We start from the raw sequence: 25,440 nt of genomic DNA, 5'->3' as shown, positions 1-25,440 counted from the left end.
CCGATCCAAGCCGACAGCACGTGGATGGAAGCGTGCTGGGGGCTTCTGGAAAAAGTCTCCTGATTCCGAAGAAAGACGCATGGGATACGGTGCTCAGCTCTTCCCCCCATCACTCGGGAGCAGAAGAGGAATGAAGCCTGATGGCTCCACGCGGCCACAGCCTTGAGAAGAAGCCAACTCGGAACACAGAAGGGCAAGGTCAAAAAAGCCGGGCTTCCACTGTCGTTGACTTTGTGGACCAACCAACCCTCGCGCCCACCCGGCCCTGGCACCGCGAGCCGATGGCTTCCCTGGCGGCTGATGCCACTTGATCCGTGCTTCTGAGACTTGCGGCCAAACCACCCAGCGGGTCCTACCTAGGAAGGTGCGTCCCGGTGTGGGGCTGGTGGTCAGCTGGAGCCCAGGTACAGACCCCGGAGGTGTAGACCCCAGAGCGCACCGGCTCCCAAGTGGAGTCTGACCAGTGGGTGTGGACCAGGGAAGGGGGTGGTGCCCCTCCAGCTGTGGAGTCACATCCCGGTTCTCCCAGACCTTGGGCTCCTCGTTCGCCGAGGATCTAGTGCCTACTGGGGTGGCCTCGAATGTTCAAATCAGTCTCGCACAACACTCGGCTCATAGCGACAAGCTGCTGATCTTTCTCCTTCCGGCCCACCTGCGAGGGAGGGGCCTGCTCCTGAAGCCAAGACTTCGCTGCTGACTTGAATTTAAATGACCATAAAAAACACTACACACGAACTTCATTCACACAGACACCCTTCAGCCATTTAAAGCGAATGCCTTGTTTCCTCCAAATCCCACGACACGCCCGTTTGGCAAGAAGCGAAACGTCCACCAGTTTTCCGCCTTCCTCTGATTCACGAGAACTCTCCCCGTGTGGCTTCTAGGTTCGTGGGAAATAGATAAAAAGGGTATCACTGAATTCCCTTCCCTGGACCTCAACTTCCCCATCTGGGAAGTGGGTGGGGTGGCTCTCTAGGAAGTCACATGTGGCGGCCACAGCAGATCGGGAAACCCCCTCGGACACCTGCGAGACATTACGCTGTCCCAGACACCCCAAACATACGGCCACCTGGGCCACCCGGAGGCGGAGAACAAATCTGAAGCGAAATGGAGGGGGGCGGGAGCGAGGATGGGAAGGACAAAAGAGAAGGAATACTGGACGAGAGGAGGAGGAGGGAGGGCAGGGGGAGGGCGGCAGAGGGCACAGCAATCAGAAAACGGTCTCGGGCGGGCTTTCCGGAAACGCTTAGGTGACGAGCCCGTGTTCACGGCTGGCCGGGTTAATCGCACGCGACTTCCACCTTCGTCGGCCTCTGTGAATATTCCCGATTTTATACATATCTTTATGGTCCAGGAAAGCAATTTTTATTTTCTATTTTTTTTTAAGTTTATTGATTTATTTTGAGAGAGAGCGAGCGAGCGCGCACGCAAGCATGGGGGAGGGGCGGAGAGAGAGGGAGAGACAGAATCCCACGCGGGCTCTGCCCTGGCCGTGCAGAGCCTGACTCGGGGCTCGAACTCACACACCGTTGAGATCGTGACCTGAGCCGAAACCAAGAGTCGGAGGCTCAACCGACCGAGCCACCCAGGCGCCCAGGAAGGCAGTTTTTAAAGATTTACAAACCGGTGAGAAAAACCGCGTTGGACTGAGCACGACAGACACTCGGAACTACAGAAATGACCTCGGGGGGGGGGGGGGGGGGGACACAGTGTCACTGCCTGGTGCCTCATTCATTCATTCATTCATTCATTCATTCATTCACTGATGCCATCTGTTCCTGGGGGTCTGTCTACTAGTTTGCGGCCACTGTTCTAGGCATTAGAGCGACAGGCGCCAACAAAACAAAGCCCTGCCCCGGGCGCCTACGCCTTCCAGTGACAGATGATCAATCAGTGGGTCAGCTTGAGTTGTGTCCTGTCGAGGAGAGCAGTAAGGCCGGAGAGGGGGTGTGTTGCCAGGGGGCCCTGCGATGGAGGGTCCTCACAGAAGGCCCTTGGGAGGAAGTGACATCTGCACGAGAACCGAAAGGGAGTGAGAGTCTGCCAGAGAGGCATCCCAAGGAGGAACGCTCCAGCCCGAGGACGCAGAAGGAGAGGGAGGAGCGCGCCGTCCGTGACCGCGAAGGTCAGCGAGAACCCTGACAGCCCCGGCAGCCGACAGACGGACAGAGGGCCAGGCACCAGAACCTTCCAGGAGCGAGGAGGGGTGAGCGGGGCTCAGCAGCAGGCAGTGTGGACGGGGGAGAAGGCGGGCCTTGCTGACCGAGCTCCGAGGGGTGGCTGGGAGGACAGAGCGGCAGCGGGGGGTCGGGCTCCCCTTCCCCACCTCTGGGCCTGGCAGCCGGAGGGCTGAGAGAGGGAACCGGCTACGGGGGTCCTCTGGAGGGCCAAGTGGCACTCAACACGTGACGGTCGAGGTCAAGGGAGCCATCAGAGAAGAGCCCCAGAAACCGACCGGGCCATTCACAATGCTGTCCGGAATGCAGAGCGGAACTGCAAAGATGGCCTCCATTGCTGTGGCAATGCCCGTGGCCACAGGCAGCAACTTCAATGCACAGGCCTCCCTCCCCGCCTTCCCTGTAGGGAGCCGGAAGGTAGAGGGGAGGGAGGAGGAGCCTCCCCTCAGCCCAGTGACGCGTGAACGAGACAGAGGACTGAGCGCGTTAACTTGGGGCAGGGGCGCGGCTACGAAGCTTTGCTCCATGTCCTGGGTAACGAAGGATCCGAAGCTACGCGAGGCTCAGTGAGGAGAAGGTGCCAGCATCGATTAGTAATGTCTGCCACGGGCAGAGGAAGGGCGAGGGTCGGCCCGAGTGCCACGTTCCCCAATCCTGTCTTAAAGCGAAGCCATGATATCTGGCTTGACGTTGAAACCCAAGGCCCAACGGACCAAGGCTGCGAGCAGCGTGTGAGGCCAGCTGTAGGTGTAAGAGGTGGGGGGGGGGGGGGGCGGTCACCAGCCCTGCCACCAGAGACCCAGACGCCTGCACTGTAACTCCGGGCCTCCTTGGATCGCCGGGCTGCTCTGGGAGAAAGCGGTCAGAGGTCCTGGTTCAAGATGACCGCGTGTTAGCAGAAAGGCTAGGACAGGGGAGAAGAGATGACTCCCAGCTCCCCTGTCCCTCTGGTCTGCCCTACCCCCCCGAACCCCACACGGCTTCATCCGCCTCCACCGGCCCCTGCCTGAGCCGCTGACAAGTTACACCCCCCCCCCCACCCAGGTCATCTGATGGAGCTGCCTAATTACCAGGGGGGTGGGGAGAAGACAGTCGAAGGGAGGCCAGGGACCCAGGCTCTCCATCCCCAACCACACCGTCTACGAGCAGTAGAAGGCTCTGGGGTGTATGTAGGGGAGAAGGGGGGGATGAGCCTGCAGGAGAGAAAGCTCCGTGGTGGACAGCAGGCTGGAGCACGTGGCCCCCCCCCCCGGCACACGATGGGCTGCGTATGAGAGAGAATTCAGCTTGTAGGGCCCTAGAGCAGGATTCCCAGCCCAGCACGTGGGGCCAAGCACTTCAAAAGGTGTGAATGTGCGTACTCACACATTCAGCCATTCTGGTTTACCAAGTCTGTTGGGGTGGGGTGGGGCGGGGGGGAGGCGTTGCTATGGCTTTTAAATTAAATGTCCAGGAAGGGTTTAGATGAACTTCAAAAGGGGCCAGGAAGTAGCAAGCCCCGGGAAGGAGGCAGACCGCCAGCAAGCTAGAAGAGGTGCCACGTGAGGTAGTGAGAGCCCCGTCCTGGGGGTTATGCAAATGGAGACCCGATGAGTGTTTGGGGAGGATGCAGTGGGGGAAACCGGGTGTCGAATTCTAAGACTTTGAGGCCTGGTGCCTCTTCCTTCCCTCCTGCGTGTCGGCTGGCAAGGAATCTGCCCGTGCTTCCTGCCTGGCTGATATGGAAAGACATCCAACGGGGGTCCCCACTCTGACACCCCACCCTGCTCCTCGCCATTCCCAGAACAGCCAGAATGATTCTCATCACCCCTGCCCCCCCCCGCCCCCCATCGTAGCTTAAAACTCTGCCAAGTTCAAACTCAAAGACGGGGCTCCCAAGAGCCTGATATGGCTCACCTTGCCAGCCCCGCCGTCCCCTGGTCCCAGCCACCATGGCCTCTCTCTCCCCTCGAAGGCGCCCTGTCGCCTCCCGCCAGAAGTCTCTGTGCCCGCTCCCTGGGTCACCCTGGTCCAGCCGACCCAGCCAGGCCTCGAGGGCACCTGCTGGTCCCAGAGCTCTCGGGGGACAGTCTTCCCTGAAGTCCCCTCCCCCAATGCATCCGTCCCTAGTCACCACCCCCTGCCTCTCAGGCCTGTTGGTAAGTGTGCCTGGGAGCGGCAGCCACCTCCAGCCTGGCCCAAACCCCGAGGACGGACGGTGGCTGGGCTTTCCCCACTGAACCCCCGTCCCCAGGGCCGGCACAGAGGAGGCTTCCAATGCGAAGGAAGGGATCCGGTTGTTGGATGTTTGTTTATTTTTGAGCGAGGCAGAATGTGAGTAGGGGAGGGGCAGAGAGAGAGGGAGACAGAATCCGAAGCAGGCTCCAGGCTCCGAGCCGTCAGCACAGAGTCGGACGCGGGGCTCGAACTCACCATCTATGAGATCATGACCTGAGCGGACGTTTAACCGCTTAACCAACTGAGCCACCCAGCCGCCCCGGTTGCTGGATTTTAATTAGGGGGCATGACAGACCCTTTTGAGAAGCCCGAGAAAGGATGGATCCAACTGCCTGAAAAGATTCCCTGCAAATCCCTGCACATCGTCTCCAGGGCCACTGGAGTCCATCCAGGGGCCCCTGGGGGGTCAGGAAACCCGACTCTGAAAGCTTTACCAAGCACAGCAACCACTCCTTTCTTCTTCGAGAAGGAAAACGAACAGACACTTAAAAACTGGTCACATGAGGCCAAAGAAGCTAATGACAATATGGGGTCAATCTGGGGGTCGGGGCCGCTCTGCCGGCTTACCACCCTATTTCTGAACACCCCCGTGATCCCCCCCGCATGCTTCTCGGGCCAGCTCCGGGCCCAGCGGCGGGCAGAGCCGATGAGCTCAGCTCAGAGCTCCCCACGCGGCGGGCAGGCTGGTCCCTGCTGCGGACCCTGCCTGCCCTGCCCTGCCCCGCAGCCCACCCAGAGCTCCGTGATGGCCTCGGGGGGACGTGTTCCCGCACATCCATCTGCTGAGTCAACCGCTCTGCAAACACGGTGGCTGGGTCTCCTGTGGCTGCTTCAACAAATCAGCACAAACACGGCGGCTGAAAACACCACTTTATAAGCTTCTAGCTCTGTAGCTCGGAAAGTGCATCACAGGCCGAAATCAGGGCCTCGGCGGGGCCTCGTTCCTCCTGGAGGCTCAGGGGGACATCTGTTTCCTAGTCTCTTCCAGCTTCGAAAAGCCCGCCTTCGCGACGTGTGCCCCACCCCGCCTCCAGCTTCAAAGCCAGCGACATCGCGCCTCGCCGCCCCTCTGACTCGGGGAGAGATTTCCCCCCTTTAAGGACCCACGTGATGACAGCACGGTGCTGGGCCCACCTGGACCGTCCAGGCTTCTCTATCCTAAGGTCAGCTGATTAGCAACCTGGATGCTATCGGCAGCCTTGGTCCCGTTGGCCACGTAAGGAAACAGTCACCAGTTCTCGTGATTAAGGACACGGACATCGGAGGCCTGGCGGGGGCGGGGGGGGGGCATTATTCTGCAAACAGTTTCCTGAGGAGCCAAGGGACACCCCTTGGAGAGCAGCGCACCCAGCCAAGGCGAGGGGGACGGGGCACAAGCTGGGCTCCTCGGAGGCGGTGGGTCATTTCTGCAGCCCACTGGGGACGTGGTCTGCGGGCCAACTTAATTTAGTTGCAATTTTCTTGGGGCGCCTGGGTGGCGCAGTCGGTTAAGCGTCCGACTTCAGCCAGGTCACGATCTCGCGGTCCGTGAGTTCGAGCCCCGCGTCGGGCTCTGGGCTGATGGCTCGGAGCCTGGAGCCTGTTTCCGATTCTGTGTCTCCCTCTCTCTCTGCCCCTCCCCCGTTCATGCTCTGTCTCTCTCTGTCCCAAAAATAAATAAACGTTGAAAAAAAAAAATTAAAAAAAAAAAATTTATTTGCAATTTTCTTTTTGCTCTGGGGGAAAAATCAAGAAGCATCTTTCCCTAACAGAGGCAGCGTCTGCTACGCAGAACGTGGCACGGACCAGGGTGTGGGCACGCAGGCCACAGGCGTCCACCGTGCTGAAGAGGCCGGCCCAGGCCAGCCCGGCCCCAAAACTCATCCCAGCGACCCCAGGCCACCAGATGCCATCAACACCCTACTGCTTGATCAGCCGGTAGGGAAAGGGACCACGTCTCGGCCAAGCCCCGATGCCGGCACAAAGGCAGGCCCAGGCAGGGCTCGGCAGGCACCTGGTGAATCGTCAGAAAACACTGAACAGGACTGTGGAGGAACCCAAGCTCATCCAGTGCAGGCAGACGCCTCCCGGCACAATCAACAGGCTCAAATCCCAGGGCTGACACTTACTTGCACTGTGCACTTTCGGGCCAGTGACTTAACCCCTCTGAGCCCCACTGTCGCCCCCTCTTCAACATGGGAGGCCGTCCGCCTCAGAGCCTCAAGAAGCACAGAGTACATAAATGTAGCACCTCCTGGAAGTTTCTGTTGCGGAATTCACTACCTTCAGGATTGCTATTCACCTCTGAGCTGCTTGCTGTGAAGATGTTCCCTTTATTTTCAGTTTGTGTTTACTTGTCCCAATGCAACATTTCAATGAACCTAAAAGTACCCCCCAAAATACACTGAAAGAGTTAATGCTCTTTTTTTCTTTACTTCTGACATTTCAAACAAACGTTCAAAGTATCCCAAATAACGTTCAAAAAAACCCCACTACCGCCCATGCGGAACAAGCAGTAAAGCGAGCCATGAGTTTCAAATATTTTTCACCTAAGAAATAAAATTAAAGACACAGCAAACTCTCCCCGTTTGTCCTCCTTTCCTCTCCCAAGGAGTGGCCTTCCTGGGGATGTTGGGGCGACCTCTCCTGCTCTGCATGTTTTCAGAGTTTGCTTTCATTTATTTGGGGCCGTGATTCTCCGTACTTGGAAATTGACATGACTGGCATCTTGTTATACTAACGTAACACACTAGTATACATTGTAACGCACTAGTATACATTGTATACTAACGTAACGCACAAATGTGCCGCCATGTGCCTTTCTACACGAACTTATTACTTTGTCCAGTTAAAGCAGTGGGATCTGCACGGCACAGGATTTTGCGGGGTCTGCTTCCCGCTGCATTGGCTCGACGGTCACTTGCTGAGTACAGGATGAATTCTGGGGCCTTGCGGGGGCCTGTGGGATCCTCAGGGGCTCTGCATTAACCCTCCCGGCCCGGCGTACCTGCGACGTTGGTCACCCGCAGGGCTTCCTGGTTCTTGGGCGTCTTGGAGCGGTTCTGGCTGCGTTGCTTGCCCCCTGTGGAGCGGGTGCTGCGAAGGTGGACCTCCGTGGCCTTGAAGAAGGCCACCATGAAGGGCTGCTTGTTCTGGGGCCCGTGCCTCCCGATCAGGCCCGCCAACTTGGGGTTGATGCTCTGCCCTAGACCGGAAGCAGCCAAATGCACAGAAGATCAATTATGGGAGAAGCGGTGAGCCGGTGAGCGGGGAGGGGCCGCCCGGACACGATTTCTTTCCCGCCTCACGGTTCATTCATGCATCCGTTATCTGTCCACCCGGCGGGTATTTATTCGGCATTTACTCTGTGCCATGCTGTTCAGGAGCTTGGAACACAGCAGGGAACCGCACAGAGGAAACCTCCTGCCCTCTGGGCGTGCGGGCAGGTGGGGCAGGCAGGCTGAGGTTTGCAGGTCTCAGGCTAGCGGAAGTCGCATTTACATTTCATTGGCCCAAGCTGGTCACGCGACCCACCAGCTCAAGAGGTGGGAGAAGCCTGCTTGCCCGAGGACGGCGGGGACAGCTGCACACAGCCCTGGTGACTGCCACCCTAGGCACGGAGGGGCCGTCTGAGCGGAGGTCTGCGTGACAGGGAGGGGGGAGCCATGTGGATGTCTGGGGACAGGAGTTCCAGGCGGAGGGCACTACCGAGGCGAATGCTTGGGAGGAGGGAGCGAGGTGGGTTCTCTCAACGAGCAGTGAGGACGCTGGCTGCCTGGCTGGAGCACAGCCTGGGGGGAGGCAGGGAAGAAAAGGGGTCGGGGGATGAATCGTGGGGGAGTCTCAGGAGCACAGGTAAGGTCGGGTCCTGTGGGCAACAGCAAGCACTTGACCTTTACTCTGTTCACCGAGTCGAACAGCGCCCCTCCCCCCCAGCCCCCACCAAGTTCAAGTCCGTGCAGAACCTCAGGATGTGACCTCATTGAAAACAGCACCTGTGCGGACACAATCAGTTAAGATAAGGTCACATGGGCTCGGAGGGTGTCCTCAGAGAAAGGCCACACGAAGACACAGAGAGACACGGACCCACATGCACCCACGTGCATACACCCGGAGGGAAGGAGGCCAGAGAACACGGAAGAACAGCAGGGGCCCCCGGAAGCTGGGACAGGCAAGCAAGGGCTCATTCCTCGAGGCCTCGGAAGGGGTGCGGCCCTGGGGCCTGCGGTCTCCAGGCTTTAGCAAGGTGCGGCCCGCTGTTTTGCGGCCCCCAGTTTGGGGCCTCCCGGAAGGCCCAGGAGACCGAGGCGATTGCGTGAAGTGGCAACCCCGAGACGGCCACCTGCTGTGTGTGACAGAGCAGCCCAGGTGTCCTGGGGGGGCCGGGTGGGGGGGCCGGTGGAGGCTACCGGGGCCGTGGCAGGGAGAGGGGACGGGGGGGCTCCTCAACGGTCCATTTCTCAACTCCGTCTTTTAAATTCATTTTTCGTGTTTCATTTTGAAATAATTATACAGATTCACGGGAGAAGTCGCAGAAGAAAACGCACAGGGACGCGCCCCCCGCGCTCCTTCCCCAGTTTCGCCCAGCGGTCGCGTCACGGGAGTCCCTCCGAAGCTGGGAACCAGCAGATCCTGGAGGGACTGTGAAAAGACACAAGTGACAGAACTTGCTGAGGGACTGGACAGAGAGGGTGTGAAGAGGTGGGGACTCATCCCTGACCTTCCTGCTCTGAGCCTGGGCACCTGGAGGAAGGGAGGGGCCGTTTATGGAGGTGGGGAAACTGAGGCGGGCGTGGGGGTGGGGTGGAGAGAACCAGCCGGGGAGGGGAGGGGAGGGTGGAGGGCGAAAGCAGGTGGTTTCGCGGCCGCTGTCTGCAACGCCCACCTGACGCGGGAGGGAAGCTGGCGCGTGGGAAGCACAGCTCCTGGTCCGGGGGGAGAGACGGACCTGGGGCCAAACGTGCTCTGGCCCGGTGCCAGACGTCCCAGGTTCAAGTCCCGCCTCTGCCACTCAACACCCAGACACTTCTCAGAGCCGAGCTTTGCGTTCCCCAAGTGCTGGAGAAATGCTGGCTCAGGGCAGAGGTCGGGGGGCCGTCTGGGTGGCAGAGAGGAGCTCACCTGGGGAGGGCGTGTAGCTGGACAAGCGTTACAAGGGCTGAGCCCAGGCATCCTGTCTCCACCACCGAGAGGACAGGGGTGCCCAGTCAGAAGGATCTAGAAGAAGCGTGGGCAGGAGGAAGGAGGACACCCAGAGGATATGGGGTCCTGGAGGCAGAGAGGAGAAGGCGGGCAGAATAATCTCGGTGTCCTGTGCTCTGCTGATGGGTGTGCAGTAGGATGGGAGCCGGGATCAGTCTACCTTTCGGCTGCGGCAACAAGCAGGCCATTGGCCGGTAGGGATTGATGTCCTGCCTCCTGGTGGTTAAGTATCCCAAAGAAGAATAAAGCAAGAGACAGGGGGCAAAGAAAGCCTATCTCACTCGCGAGAGAAGAGCTCCGAGAGGCTGAGTAACCTGCCCAAGGCCTCCCAGCTGGGGAGGGGCCGAGCCGAATCTGAACCCAGGCTGCGTACCCACGACAGGAATGCGTCACCCCGAGTTAGGCGAGAGGAGCCGGAGGCGAGCGGGAGCGGAGCTTCTGGAGGCCGCGGGCCCGTCCACATCTGGAATTAACTTCACCTGGAGCCCCCCAGACGGGCCCAAGTCAGGAAACCCAGCCTCCCAGGGACCAGACCAGCACCAGGGGGTTCGCTTTGGTTTTTTAACAGCCAGCGTTTAAAAGAGCAGACTTCCCCTGTCCACCACTATTTTACCTTAACCCCTTTAAACGTTCGGCTTTCCTGCATTCTTCAGCAGGGTTTCCTCGAGTTCATGCATTTATAATTCGAACGATTCTATAAAAGAAACCATTAAAGCTGAGCCCCTAGGAATTGCATCTTGCCCCCACCCCCACCTGGAAGGCTTTCAGGGCAAAATAAAAATGCCTCGCCTGAAAAGCTGATGCCGATCTAGATACAGTAAACGCGAGCGCCGTGAGCAGTGTGTGCAGGGAGGGGGTCGAGCTCGCCCTCACAGCTGTCGGCGCACAGCCTCGGCTGCGAAACGGGCAGACAGAGGGGAAGGAAGCGGGTCTTCGGGGGGTTTAAACCCGCAGCTGCCACTGACCACGCCGTGTGGGCCGAGGGAGGTCAAGTTGCATGCTGGGGCCTCTAATTCCTCATCTGTGAGATGGGGATGATGCCATGGCTCCTGTCCCTGGTACCCAGCCCAATTTTCATTTCTGCAGCTGTGCCTTAGGGGTGGGCCTACGAGACAACAACTAGTCCTCCAGCTGCAGCGACTGGCTCAGGGGCGGGCACATGACCCAACTCAGCCAACGAACGGAGGGGAGGCACCCTGGAAGTTTCCTTTCCAGAAAGTCCCTGGACAAGACTGAGGCAGGAGGAGTGGATGGAGCCCCAGAAATGGCCACCAGTTAGAGACCACGGGTGGGTGACAATTTCGAGTGGGACCGCCCTGGTGGAAGGAAGAGCAGAGACACGGACATGGAACCTCTGGTGATATCCCTGAGCCACTGGATCAAACCGGTCCTGAAGCTTGCTTCTCGCCCCAACCACCGAGATGAATAAACCCCCTGTGACTGTTTAGTCTGAGCTGCCTGCCCGTGTGTCCACAGTCACACGTGTGCACAGGTCCTCATAACTGGGATTGTACTGTTACTGCCGTTTCCTATAAACCTGGTTTTTACGCAATATACCCTGGACATCTTTCCACATCGATGAAACACACTGACCTCATCCCTCGTGGCCACAGAGGAGCCTCACATCTGGAAATGCCTTTACGTCATCCTCTCCTGCCCGTGGACGTCTGCGTTATGTGTTCCAGGCTTCAACAACCACCTTGTTACTGACTCATTAGTTCATTCGGCAGCTATCGACGGCACGCCTGCCGTGGGCCGCCCTGGGCTAGGTGTGCACGTAAAACAGCCAGAACAACCCCCTGGGGGCCCACCGGGGCGGGGGGGGGGGTGGGGACGAGCTGAGGGACGGTGGTGATGGCCGAGAAGCAGTCTAGGGCAGGGGCAGGGACAGGGACGAGGGGGACTGGTCAGGGAAGGCTGCATAGTCACAGGGGTCCTGGGAGAGAAATGTTCCCAGCAGAGGGAACAGGAAATGCCAAGTCCCGGAGACAGGAACACACACACGTGTGTTTGAAGAACAGGGAGGAGGCGGGGGCGCCTGGGTGGCTCAGTCAGCTAAGCGTCCGACTCTTGATTTCGGCTCAGGTCGTGGTATCGTGGTTCGTGAGTTCGAGCCCCGCGCTGGGTTCTGCGCTGGCCGTGTGGAGCCTGCTTGGGATTCTCTCTCTCCCTCTCTCGCTCTGCCCCTCTCCCACTTACTTTTTCTCTCTCTCTCAAAATAAATAAGTACATAAACACTTAAAATAAAATAAAAAAAAAAACAAACAGGGAGGAGGCCAGTGGGGCTGGAGAGAGAGAGGGAGGGAGGGAGGGGGCCCGACGATGAGGCTGGGTCACTGGGGGCCCTGGCGGGGGCTCTGGATCACATTCTAGGTACGATGGCGGCCACAGAGGGTCTGGAGAGGGGGGACATGGCCAAACCTCTGAGGCCCGCTCAGGGGGGTATGTGGGGTGAATGGTGATCTGGAACGGAGTCCCCTCCCATCTGCTCTCCTCTAGACCCCTGCACTTGGGTGGCCTCTCTGGGCCCCACACACATTGTGCTGCCCTCCATCCAGCCCGGCAATTCAGGGCAGGGTGGTCCCCTCCACTCACTGTCCCGGCACAGGACAGGGCTCGACACTGGCCAAAGCACGTTCACGCAGACGATGGCAGGAGGCACTCAGGCCAGCGGGGGGCACCTCAGCATGGCAGACGTGCCCAAGGAGCACCCTCCCTGAGTCCTGACAACAAACGCTGTCTCCAGACATCGCTAAGTGTCCCCTAGGAGGCCACATGTCCCAGTGGAGAGCCACAGCTTTACCCACACTTCCCTAAAGTGAGCACCTGTTCTCCTGGATAGACATACAACCGGAAGCCATTGCCATCCAGTTTTTAGCTGCAGAATCCTAGAGAAGACAATGTGGCGTTTTCCCAAGACAATTAACCGACCAGGCACCTAAACCATTCATCTTTTTTTTTTTAAGTTTATTTAAGAGAGAGAGAGAGAGAGAGAGAGAGTGCAAGCAGGGGAGGGGCAGGGAGAGAGGGAAAGAGAGAGAATCCCAAGTAGGCTCCGCACTGTCAGCACAGAACCCGACGTGGGGCTCGATCCCACAAACCAGGAGATCGTGACCTGAGCTGAAATCAAGAGCCCGACGCTTAACCGAGTCACCCAGGCGCCCCTCATTCACCTTTTTACAAGTATTCACGGTGCGCGGGCCAAAGCCCCACACTGCTCTGCACCCCGGGGGTTATAACCAGGAACAAGACAGGCCCAGGCTCCCGCGGGGCCCCGTGGAGGAGGAACAGAACAAGATGTAGCATGATTACACCCGGGAGAGAGGAAATTTAAAGCATATGCCAACCTCCATGGGTATGTACCTGCGAAAAGTGTATTTTTATTTTAATGCCCCCCAAAAAGGGCCGAGAGAGGCTCGAATGAAGGACGGGACACGTGGGCGGGCTGGGGAAGAATTTGATTTCAGTGTATGATGTCACAGTTATAGCACACACAAGCACACGTGCTCGTTTTGATTGTTTCTAAGTGTCCAGGGCGAGTCACGCTAGATACGGAGTCGGGCCACATGCGCCAGCCAGAGGGACGGAGGTAGGGGACATACCTGGTCTAGGCAGGGAGGGCAGAGAAACCCAATACTTTAACCATAAGGTCTGTATCCTCGGGGAAGTCGGAAACGATCTAGAGTGTAGCTAAGAGTTAATAGGTTAAAAAAAAAAAAAGGAAAAAAACACCTGAAGATTTGCCCAAGTCCAGGGTTGCCAGACTTTGCAAATGAAAATACAGGATGCCCGGTTAAATCTGAATTTCAGATAAATGACCATGTTTGCAGCACGCGGGACACACTTACACGGAGTAATTGTTGGGTTTTTATCTGAAATTCAAATTTAACGGGGCGTCCCGTATTTGAATCCGCCCAGAGGTGCCCCGCAAGCTAGGGGAGAAAGGTTTTCCCGATGTGCGACGGTAACTGATCCCTGGGGAAACAGGATGGCGGGGACATCTGGTCCACCTGACGGGCAGGTTATGGGGCCAGGGTGAGGGCTTCGCCGGTTTCTTCTTTAGTAGAACACACAGCTGGCCTCTTTCGTGGGGTGTTTTACTTCTGTTTTTGCTTTCTGGGCTTTTTAAACTTGGGGTTTTAAGTGAGCATGTAGTAAAATGACATTTCTCGTATACAGAGCCGTGAGAAGACTCACATGATCACCACTTCTGTCAGGATGCAGAGCGGCCCCCAGTCAGGATGACCCCACGACAGAGGACGATCTAGCACAAATGTCAACGGTGCCAAGGTGGAGGGGCGCCCGGGGGGCTCCGTCGGTGGAGCGTCCGACTTCGGCTCAGGTCACGATCTCGCGGTTCGTGGGTTCGAGCCCCGCGTCGGGCTCTGCGCTGACAGCTCGGAGCCTGGAGCCCGCTTTGGATTCTGTGTCTCCCTCTCTCTCTGCCCCTCCCCCCCACTCACGTTCTGTCTCTTTCTCTCTCTCAAAAATAAACATTTTAAAAAATGCTTTAAGAAATAAACACTTAAAACAATAAAAAAAAAACAAATACTGCCAAGGTAGAGAAACTCTGCTCTCTAGACCTGCTCTCCCTCCGTTTACCGCCTACTCACCATCTGTTTGGATGCTTTAATGGCACAGTGGATGACCTGTGACGGAGCACCTCTGACCCACAAAGCCTAAAACCATTGCTACCCGGTGCTTTACAGGAACTTTGTAGGTACTTAAAAGTTTGCTGACCTCTGCTCTAACCGACCCTGCCTCCACATACCCCCGACCGTAAAGGCGACCATACCTGCCCCCGAGACGCGACACTTTTATGGTCTATTACCTGCCAATGAACGCGTTCCCGACAGAGTCGGTTCTCCGCGGCTGGTGGCTCACAAGAAAGACGAGAAACCATCCTTCCGGCCCCTTTGCTCTGCGCCAGGCACTGCGCTGAGCCCCTTCCGTGCGCTGCTCCAAGCGGCCTCCTGACCCCATGTTTACGGGCGGGGAAGCGGGCTCCAAGCTGTGAACTTAATCATCAGACCGTCGCTGAGTCCGGGTGGACGGAGACGCAGGGAGGAAAGATTGCCCAGGCACGGATGTGGGCGACACGCGGAGCCTCAAACGGCAGGGGAGGGCTCGCCGAGGCACGGGGGCGGGCGACAGCCACCACCGGCAGGTCCTGGGATGGCACGAGCAGAGTCCACACGCCCAGCCCAGAGGACGTCCCCCCAGAACCGGCCCGGGGCACAGACGGGGGCCTCTCGGGAGAGGAGAGAGCACAGCCTCATCACAGAGAAGGAGCATCTTGGTTTTCCTGTGGTTTCCTTGTTTTCCAGGCCCAGAGCCACGGGCTCCCCTGCGGAGGCCCGAGGAGTAAGAATGCGCTTTGTTGATTGTGCAAAACGCCGGTTCCAGCCACTTGTCTCGATGGCCCAAGGCCCAAGTGACAAGTGAGAACGCAGTTAACGCTTGTGACATCTGCCTGGCCTCAATCACCCAATGTTGTCCCGGCCCCTGCTGCCCACCCAGCCCTGGAAGGACCCCTCCCAGCCTCTGGGTCATCAAGGCCTCCTGTTTTCTCTCGCTCGGCCTCTGGAGAAACAGGATGTGAAGCAACACCAAGGGCAAAGGCACCTTGGAGCCCGCTGCGCTGGGGGCGGGACCAGTCGCCAACCTCGGCTCTCTGGGGCTTTGTCTCCCCAGCGGCCCTGGGCGAACGGCTCACCTCCTGGTCCCGTCCCAGCCGAGCATCGCACTTGGGACAGCATACGCCCCCAATCCTTTAAATGCCTCGCAATCCCCAGAAGTGTGAGACAGGCCAGGGAGGCCACCGCATCGTCCTCTTGAACTGGAAGGGTAGGGCTTCTAGACGTCGCCCTCCTGGGCCTCCCAGTGATTTCTTCTCTCTACAGGGGGGAGGAGGAGGACCCTATGAAGAAGGACAAATGCTGAAGTCCTTGTCTTGGGAACAAGGGACCAGGTGTTTTCACGTCTGTAAGGACAGAGGCATCTCTGGCCCAAAGCAACGTCTCCATCATCTCCCGGCAGCTTGGAGATGGAAGGCGGCCCCGGGAGAACCACGGGCCCTGATCTGGAGAAGCCAGAAGCAGTCCTGGGAACCTCCGAGGCTCTGAACTTGTCTTCACAGCCTGAACCTTGACCCTCAGCATACGGTCTCTCCGCTTTCCACCTTCCTACAAGAATGTGGGCGAGGTGACGGCAAAATCCTTCAGGCCGTAGCCCCGGTGCCTACAACAAATCGCTGCCATACCAAATGTGTGTTGAGTGAAGAAACGCGTATCCGGTGCAGGCGGAGAGGCTCGTAGCTGCTGGTTCTAACAAGCAGGTCTGACGGGGCAGGGAGAGTCCGGCGTCGCTCTCCGGCCTGGGGGGCAGGGCCCGGGGCCAAGCTGTCCGCGGGCACCGTGCCCAGGCCCGCGGTACTTTTAGGGGCCCGTGAAATGTTTTAACGTCTCTTAAAATCGGAAGACAAAACACAAACTTTTTGGGGTCGCAGAAAATGTTTTCATTTTTAATCCGGCCAGGATTATATTCATCTTTATACTAACGTGGTCATAGAACATAATTTTTGGTGTTTTTTTTTTTTTTCTTTAATGGAAGGAAGGAGTCCACGAAAGTCAGATGCAGCCCTGGCCGCTTCTGATGGTCCTGCGGGAAGCCCACGGTCTTCTGGGTTCCTTCCCAAACAGCTTCGTTCCCAAGGAGGGACCTGCAGGCGGTCCTGGGCTGTCTGTCCGGATGGCCTGGCCGTGTACCCGGCGGGCACCCACTGAACCACACAACCCTCCCCCGGCCTGGGCCCCGCTGACCACATTCCTCGGACGCGGTCCCGCAAAGAGCGAGGTTGGGGGCGCCGGACTGGGAACCCGTGGCGGAGCCCCCAGTCTGCCCAGGGAACTGGGTGCCTTCAGGCAAGTTACCCCACCTGCTGGGCCTCGGTTTCCTCCCCTGCTCCCCTGCTGACAACCCCCCAGGCGGGCCACCGCGAGCAGCGAGCACAGCGACGGCGATCTCGAGCACACGTGCGGTTGGCCAGGGTGCCGGGCCCAGGACTCAGCATTTTACCGCAAATCCATTCATGTCTTCCTCCCGGCCATCACCGCGCCCGTGGAACAGACGAGAGGACGAGGCATCGAGAGGCTGAACCGGCTGCCCCAGGAGCAGGGACTGGGGCCGTCGGCTCCCGAGTCCGTGGGGGTGCCACCGGCCGGTCCCGCTTCTGCTCTGCGCGGGAGCCCCGCGCCGGCCGCCTGGCCCACGGCGAGGGTTCGGCCCGCCTGGCACGGCAGGGACGGCCCCCCGGTCAGCGGGCCAGCCCTCCACTCGGGTGGCACCGGAACACGTCGGAACCCCTCCGTCGGGGCTTGCTCGGCTCCTCTCCCACCGGCCCCGGGAGCGGGGAGCACAGCCTGGGTGGCCTGGGGGCGGCCGCCGCTCCTCCTGCCTTCGGGACGAAGGGAGAGACGGGGAGACGCCGGCCTCCTTCCCACGGCGTCCTGCCCTCGGACGAGACGATGCTCCCCAGTTGGCTCCTCCTGATGAGCCACAGGTGCCCGGAGCGTTTACGAGCTTCTCCCCCCAACGGGCCCCAGCCGTGCCGCCCCCGGGGGCACCCACGGGAAGGCGCGGCTGCAGGGACAGGGACCGGACGCCCGCTTCCCGGGTGGTCCCGGGAGGGATCCGGAGACCCTGCGAGCGGGAGGCTCACCCCACACCAAGCACCAAGCTTCTCAGAGGAGACCTGTGGCGTCTGTGCCTCGCCAGGATGGAGGCGAGCTCACCAGCACTGCTGGCATCATGCCCATTGCACGGGCGTGGCAACTGAGGCCCCCGACAGGGCCCGGGCTCCCTGTTCCGGCAGCCGCCCGGCGGGCTGCAAGATGCTGCTAGGGTCTGGATCGGGGTGAGATGCTGTACCTGACTCGGTGCCCCCTCCCCTCCCCTCCCCTCCCCAGGGGCCGGAGACACCTGGAACTCGGCTTGCCCCGGGGGGGGGGGGGGCAATCCGTATTCTCTACGAGCCCCCCGGGGGATTCCGATGGACAACTGCAGAGCCAGGAGCCCGTGGTTTCAGAACCGCCGGGCTCACCTGCCTCTCATCTCATCCCCAAGAAGATCCCCAAATTCACAGCCCCCACCGGCCACGGCATACCTCGGCTCCTCCCCGGCGGGCTGAGCGGCTGGTCCCGCCCTGACCCAGGCAGCCAGGCCAAACTTGTCTCCGTGGCAGGTACGGTGCCTGGACGGACCGGCCAAGTCCCCGGGGGGGGGGGGGGGCGGCATCCCTGCCCAGCAACCGGTGCCCGGCGTGGGAGGGGACGGGCGGGGAGGAGACGGGCCTGGAGTCAGGGGTACAGCTTCTGCTCCTCGCCCTGACTCTGGGCAGCAGCTATGACCACTAGGCTACACCACCCCCCCCCCCCCATAGACGGAGAGGAGTTCCCAGGTGGATGCCGGAAGAGGGAGCCGCACACCCTCAGGGGCCTCGGCGTCCTCCCCTGTGCCATGAGGAGCTGGACGGCGGCATCTGCCTCGAGGCCCCGTGGCGGGACTTACGAGGGACCACGGCAGACAGCGCTCTGTGCTCGGCTGCTGCCTCAAGCTGGGCAATTAAGCCCTTCACTTGCATGAGCTCATCTGATCCTTCACCACCACCCTGGACGGTGGAAACTATTATTAACCCCACTTTCCAGAGGAGGGACATGGAGTGACTCACCCTGGGTCACATGGCTGCACACGGCCGAGGTGGGATTTGAACCCGGGGAGTCTGGCCTCCTGAGCCCAAGCTTTAACCAGCAGGCTAGGCCATCTCAGTGGATGCCAAGCCTCCCCTTCACGCCGGGGGGAGCAGAGGCTGGAGGAAATAAGCGTACAAAGCCCCAGACTTTGGGGGAGAAAGACAGTGGCAAAAACTAAAGGGAACAGGGTTGGTTGTCCCTTGAGAGAAAAACCAAACTTGGGCCGCCTCAAGCTAGCAGGGCAGAGAAGCACAGGACCCCTTAAGGTCAAGTTGGAAGGTCTAGCCAGGATCCACAAGTCCAGGGAAAGGGATCAAGCCTACCTTAGCCTCATTTTTTAACCTCACCCCCCGCCCCCAATCTGCTCCTCAAAAGCTTGTAAGTAAAAAGCAGAGCTGAATGACTCCATTGCCAAATACGTTTGGAATTCCTCTACGCTATATTCCCCATCAGGAAACTCCCAATGGACATTCACAAAATAAAGGCTCTGATAAGTCCTGCAGAGAAACCTGCTGAGTGTCTCCAACCTAGCATTTCTCACACTTCACTGATCATCAATGCTTTCCTTTACCCCGGGACACCCTTGAACACTTCACAGAACGCAGTTTGAGAAGTTCTGGCAGACAACAGGGATTGCACATTTTGTCTGTAAATAATCATCGGAAAATAGTAAGTATTTTCAGCTTTGTGGACCAGAGTCTCTGTCATAACTACTCAACGCTGCTGTGATAGCACAAAAGGAGGCCTAGACAATATGTAAATCAGTAAGTGTGGCTGTGTACTAATAAAACTTTATGACCACCAAAATGTGAATTTCATGGAAGTTTACATGTCATGAAATAGTCTTTCTTTTTTGATATCTTGCCCATTTAAAAATGTGAGGACTATTCTTAGCTCACAGGCCACAGAAAAACAGGCTGCAAGCTGAATTTGGTCCATCAGACATATAGCTTGCCAACTCGAAATGTAGCAATGGAAAACTTCAGCACTTCTAGGAACCGCCCCCCCCAGCCCCCCCCCCCCGCCCCGACCTTAAGTGTCATGGAAAGGGGAAGGAGAAGGGAAGGGGGGGGGAGGGCTCCATCAGGAGAAAGAAAACCACTGGAAACAAGACAAGCGTGGCCCTAAACTCTGCGGCCCGTCCCACATGGTACATGGCCTTAGGCAAATCTCAGGTAGAGAAGGCAGCCTGAGACCAAAGCGGTGGCCTCTGACGGGAAAGAAAAGTGGCCAAGCCCAGGAGGCGTAAACGAAAAGGTGATACAAATTGGGCGCATCACCTAAATCCGTTGGGTAAAACCTGGCATTAACCACAGTAAAAAGAAAAAGTAAAAACGGGCAAAAGAATTTGCAGCTCCAAGCACAAAGGGCCAGCTGTCCGTAGAATATAAAGAAAAAGACCAACGCTCTACCAGAGGGTATGAACGGATGGCACACGGAGGAAAGCTGCGGGCCACGCACAGGAGGAAGGGCTGAGCCTCAAACGTGAGAGAGAAAAGCAAAGCAAACCTACAGGGTCCCATTTGTCGCCTACCTGATGTGCAAAGACGGACAAGTTTGGAAACGTGTCCTGTCAAAGAAGGGGGAACGGGTGCCCTCGTGCATTGCTTGGGGGCGGGGGGGTGTATTGATCCAAACCACAGACAGCGTCCCTTTCGGGAATTTATCCCAGGGCTACACTCACTCAAGCGGACGAGGACGCTTAACCGACCGAGCCACCCAGGCAACCCCTTTTTTAATCGTTAAAACTTTGTTTTTAGTTTGTTTTAGAGACAGAGAGAGAGAGAGAGAGAGAGAAGGTGAGGGGCAGAGAGAGAGAGGGAGGGAGAGAATCCCAGGCAGGCACATACCTGTCCACGCAGAGCCCGACGCGAGGCTCGATCTCCCCAACAACGAGATCGTGACCTGAGCCGAGATCCACAGTCGGACTCTCCGAGCTGCCCCCAGCTCCCCATTGGGGCACTATTTTAAAACCCCTTCTGTATTAACTCACGTAATCTCAGAAGCACCCCGGAGCCCTGGGCGTTGGGGATGAGGAGGCTGGGAAAGGTCAGGGAGGTTGCCCAAAGTCACACAGCGAGCGAGCGGAAGAGCTACGAAGGCTCCACACGTACACACACCCACAACAGCCTTCACACGAACAGGGAAGTTCTTTAACGGCTGAAAAGGCCCAACCTTCAAGGTGAGTCGCCAGGTGAAAAAAAAGCCAGGGGGCCAACGCTGTCTAGACTATGGTACTGCCCGCAGGGGAAAACAGATAAATAAAAGGAACACAGAATGTACGTGCGATGGTGTAAATCCCCAGAGGGCATCTCTGAAAAGACGTCCACTACCATGGGAACAGCATTGGCGCTGGAGGTGGAGTTCAGCTACAGAAGGAGGTCACGGGGCAAGTCCACACGGGTGCACGCATCTGTAACTTGAATTTGGAGCCACTGGCAAGTATTACCCATTCTGAAATAAATGTGTTCTTCGTTTGGGTGTGTTTTTTTTTTTTTCCTTAAAGCTGGCGTAAGGAAGAAGCTACCGACCCCAGAGCCGCCCCCCAACTTAATAAGAAACACATTTCGGGGGAAGAAATGGGCGCAGCTAACCCCACCCTGGCTCCCACTCGCCGTCTGTCCGCCCTCGTCAAAGACGGGGGATCTAAGGCGGGGCGCGGAAAGCACAGGGGAACGCAGCCAACAGCGGAGTCTCCAAGTACTGGGGGTCAGAACCACATTCGGGGTCTCCTGGAAGGGGCTTCCTGCCTCGCACCAGGGCTGAGGTCCTTAACCACGGGCAATGTGGCTCTTCAGGGAACATTCGGTAACAGTTGGAGACATTCTGGGCAGACTGGCCTCTAGTGGGTAGGAGCCGGGGACACGGTTCAACATCCTGCCATGCACGGGACACCCAGGATGTCCCATGTCCCCAGGTTGGGGTGCCTGCGTCAGCGCGTCTCACACAGTTATGTGCGCTCAGGCATCACCCGGGGCTCCAGTTAGAGTGCCGGTTCTAGGGGCGCCTGGGTGGCTCAGTCGGTTGAGCGTCCGACTTCGGCTCAGGTCGTGATTTCGCGGTTTGTGAGTTCGAGCCCCGGGTCAGGCTCTGTGCTGACGGCTCGGAGCCTGGAGCCGGCTTTGGACTCTGTGTCTCCCTCTCTCTCTGCCCCTCCCCCACTTGTGCTCTGTCTCTATCAAAAATAAATAAATGTAAAAAAAAATTTTTTTTAAAGTGCCGGTTTTAGGGGCGCCTGGGTGGCTCAGTCGGTTGAGCGACCAACTTTGGCTCAGGTCATGATCTCGCTGTCCGTGAGTTCGAGCCCCGCGTCTGAGCCGTCAGCCCAGAGCCTGGAGCCTGTTTCAGATTCTGTGTCTCCCTCTCTCTGACCCTCCTCCGTTCATGCTCTGTCTCTCCCTGTCTCAAAAATAAATAAAATGTTAGAAAAAAAAAATTTTTTTTTTTTTTTTAAATAAAGTGCCGGTGTTAACAGTGCAGGCCTGGGACGGGCCAGAGTCTGTGTTTTCGCGAGGATGTCCAGCCCGCTGGTGCGGGGACCTTGCTCTGCACAATGAGGCCTCGCCCAACCCGGTGTGGCCAACGGTGTCATCGTCTCCTGCAAAGGGGCAGGTGCTACTCTTGCTTGGGATCAAAACGCGGACAGCGAGCACTGCTTGGTGGGGGTCGGAGGAGCGAGCCCTCCCTGGATGGGAACAAGCATGAACTTGTTGCTGAGCTCCTACATGAGTCCAGGAGCACAGGCTGTGTCGGAACCAGAGGGGTGGTGATGGGACACCTACCGTCCAAGGTCTCCACGCAGAGCTGCAGGCCCAGATTGTGCCGTGGGTTGACCACCCAGTGGTTGCTGGTGGCCGTGATGTCGAACACCAGCCAGCCCTCCTCCGAGGCCCAGAGCGTGCGGCTGTCCAGCAGGAACAGGTCTGACTCCCTACAAAAGAGGAGGAGAGACACGAGGCATGGCAGGTCATGGCTCGGTCAGCCCTGTCACCAGCCGGCCGCTGTTGGACAGAAGGACCGTGGGGAGTAGGGGAGGTGGGAGGAGGTCCACCGGGCCCCCAGAAGCGGGTACATCAGAGCAAGATCCAGGGCTGAAGACCCCTTAGTAGCTGTGACGGAAAAAGGGAGTGTAGAAGGGGCACAGAGAATGCACGCAGGGGACAGGGCGCTGCTCCAAGGCGAGCTCACCCTTCACACTTGTTAGGGGGGATCCCGATGGGAGACAGTACAGGAAGGCAGGCATTTGCAGCCTCTGTGTTGCCTGAACTCTCAGGGAATAGAAGCTCACATTTTTTGGATTACTCACCATTTGCCAGGCATGGCCTGGAATACACATATTACCTCATTCAATTCTCACGACCCTAAGGTGTAGAGCTATTATCATCGCCACGATTACGGTAAAACCATGACTTGCCCCAGGTCATTTAGGCAGGAGTTGGGGTGTGAGCTCAGGCAACCGAGCACCGGTACACACACTCCTCATCTGCATGCCGTGCAACTTCCTCCTAAGCCCACCACGTATGAGGTGGTGGACGCCTAGATGGGCATTAATGGAGACAACCCTTTAATCCTCTCTTTCTCACATTTTGCAGTAGCAAAATGGGTAAAACTACAACTGATGTTGTAGTGGATGGAGGATAGGTGGATGGGTGGATGGATGGATGGACGGAAGGGTAGAGGGGTGGATGGATAGGTAGAGGGGTGGATGGATGGATGGATGGATGGATAGATAGAGGGGTGGATGGATAAAGGGGTGGACAGAGGGATGGATGGATGGATGGATGGATGGATGGATGGAGGGGTGGATGGATAAAGGGGTGGACAGAGGGATGGATGGATGGATGAGTGGGTGGATGGATGGATGGATGGATGGATGAGTGGATGGACAGAGGGATGGACAGATGAGTGGAAGGACAGATGGATGGATGGATGGATGGGTGGATGGATGGATGGATGGATGGATGGATGAGTGGATGGACAGAGGGATGGATGGATGAGTGGAAGGACAGATGGATGGATGGATGGATGGATGGATGGATGGATAGATGAGTGGGTGGGTGGATGGATAGATGGATGGATAGAGGGGTGGATGGATAGAGGGGTGGATAGATGGATGGATGGATGGATAGAGGGGTGGATATATGGGTGGATGGATGGATGGATGGATGGATGAGTGGATGGATGGATAGATGGATGGATGGATGGATGGATGGATGGATGGATAGAGGGGTGGATGGGTGGGTGGATGGACAGCTGGATGGATGGAGGGGTAGATGATGGATAGGTGGATGGATGGATGGATGGACAGACGGATGGATGGGTGGATGGATGGGTGGATGGGTGGGTGGGTGGGTGGGTGGATGGGTAGATGGGTGGACGATGGATATGTGGATTGTGGGTGGATGGATAGATAGATGGATGAATGAATGGTTGGATGGATGGATGGATGGATGGGTGAATTTTTACATTCATAGTTAATAGAATTGTAGTATACAACGTCTCATGACATTCTGCACAGTTTTACTCATAAGAATTGAAAGTTTCGGGGCGCCTGGGTGGCGCAGTCGGTTAAGCGTCCGACTTCAGCCAGGTCACAATCTCGCGGTCCGTGAGTTCGAGCCCCGCGTCAGGCTCTGGGCTGATGGCTCGGAGCCTGGAGCCTGTTTCCGATTCTGTGTCTCCCTCTCTCTCTGCCCCTCCCCCATTCATGCTCTGTCTCTCTCTGTCCCCAAAATAAATAAACGTTGAAAAAAAAATTTTTTTAAAAAGAATTGAAAGTTTCAACATTTTGAGTCCTTCAACAATCAGTTAAAAATTTTGAACCCCCACACTGTGCCAGACACTGGGGTACAACGGCGAACGACACCCTAACCAGCCCCTGCCCTGGGGCATCGACCATCTGCACCATACCCGGAGTGATCTAATTTTCCTGGGAATTAAGGCGAATTTTCTCTGCTCACACATAAAGGCCTGAGATCGAGTGACTGTTTATTGAGCACTTACCACGTGCCAGACTCTGGGCTGAAATGCCTGACCAGCATCCTATCAGCACTGAATCCTTACAACAACTCTATGAGGTGGATAAAATTACGTGTGCCATTGTGCAGATCTCAAGACTGAGGCTCAGAAAGGCAAAGCTGTTTGCCCGGGACTGCAGGGGTCACTGTGTGCTGAAACACGGTCAAGGCGGGATCGAAATCCAACCAGACCACCTGCCAGTCAAAGCTTGCAACCAGGGACGCACGCGGTTCATCTGGACGCTGCCGTTGCTCGGGTGTGATTGTCCTCATTTCAGAACCTCTGGCAAATCAAACTCATTGTAATACAAGCCATTAAGCCATCGGCTGGCACCGAGGAGCAGACGCCCCCCCACCTTAGATGAAGGGACACATCTCCTGTCATCCCTCTTCTGTGTGGCCCGGAGACTCCACGTTTGTGAGGTCGGCCGAATTCTACCTCTGCTGCGTGCCGTAACGCTAAATTAGACATGTACCAAGCCCCTTAATGTCTACGAGAGTCGTGAGAAGGCACGCAGAAACTAGATCAGTGACTTTAGCCGGTGTTTCAATTTCCTTTATCGCAGAACCCACTGGAAACGTATGGGGAGGTGAACAGGTCACTCAGAAAAGCCTACGCAGGGATGGGGAAGCGGCACGAGCCAAGGCAGGTGTGAGGGTGCAGGGCTGTCTCATCCGGCCCAGCTGTCGAAGGCAGGAACTTAAGTTCTAGTTCTCTCTATGCATCGCCCCATCCCAAAGTCTGAGAGCAGAGAACCCGGTTGTCTTAGTCGAGTTGGTGCCCAGCCCTTGGCCATGGGAGGGCTGGGCGCTCCACAGTGACAGCATCATCTGGAACAGAAGACAGAAACGGGGCGGGGGAGGAGGGGTCATCCCCCTCCACCTCCCCTAACATCCCACTTTTTAAGTGACACCCAACGATGGCCGGAACCCGACTCAGAAAATGCTGAGGTATGTTCTACAGGGCGTGTGCAAGAAACAGGACTGCCGATCTCCCGGCCAACAGACGGTGCAGCGTCTCGGCCAGCCACTCGGAAGTCCCCGAGGATCTCAGTCCCCTCGCTAACGCAGAGAGATTATGGAAGCAAGGACAGCTTT

At 57.6% G+C, this 25,440-nt stretch overlaps 1 protein-coding gene across 1 annotated transcript in view; it reads right to left on the bottom strand.

Moving 5' to 3' along the window:
• BMP7 (bone morphogenetic protein 7) overlaps positions 1-25,440 on the bottom strand; it is a 90,282-nt gene that overhangs the window by 7,617 nt on the left and 57,225 nt on the right. Inside the window, exons 3-4 of the mRNA XM_047069492.1 lie at positions 22,108-22,256; positions 7,381-7,578 (exon numbers count right to left, since the gene is read on the bottom strand). Of these exons, the coding sequence (XP_046925448.1) occupies positions 7,381-7,578; positions 22,108-22,256 (347 nt within the window). The remainder of the gene's footprint in view (positions 1-7,380; positions 7,579-22,107; positions 22,257-25,440) is intronic.

Source organism: Lynx rufus, unplaced genomic scaffold, assembly GCF_022079265.1.
Source record: "Lynx rufus isolate CCGP_SWC_20201006 ecotype Redwood Valley unplaced genomic scaffold, mLynRuf1.p SCAF_8, whole genome shotgun sequence".
NCBI lineage: Eukaryota > Metazoa > Chordata > Mammalia > Carnivora > Felidae > Lynx > Lynx rufus.
This window is presented reverse-complemented; position numbering and strand designations above follow the sequence as displayed.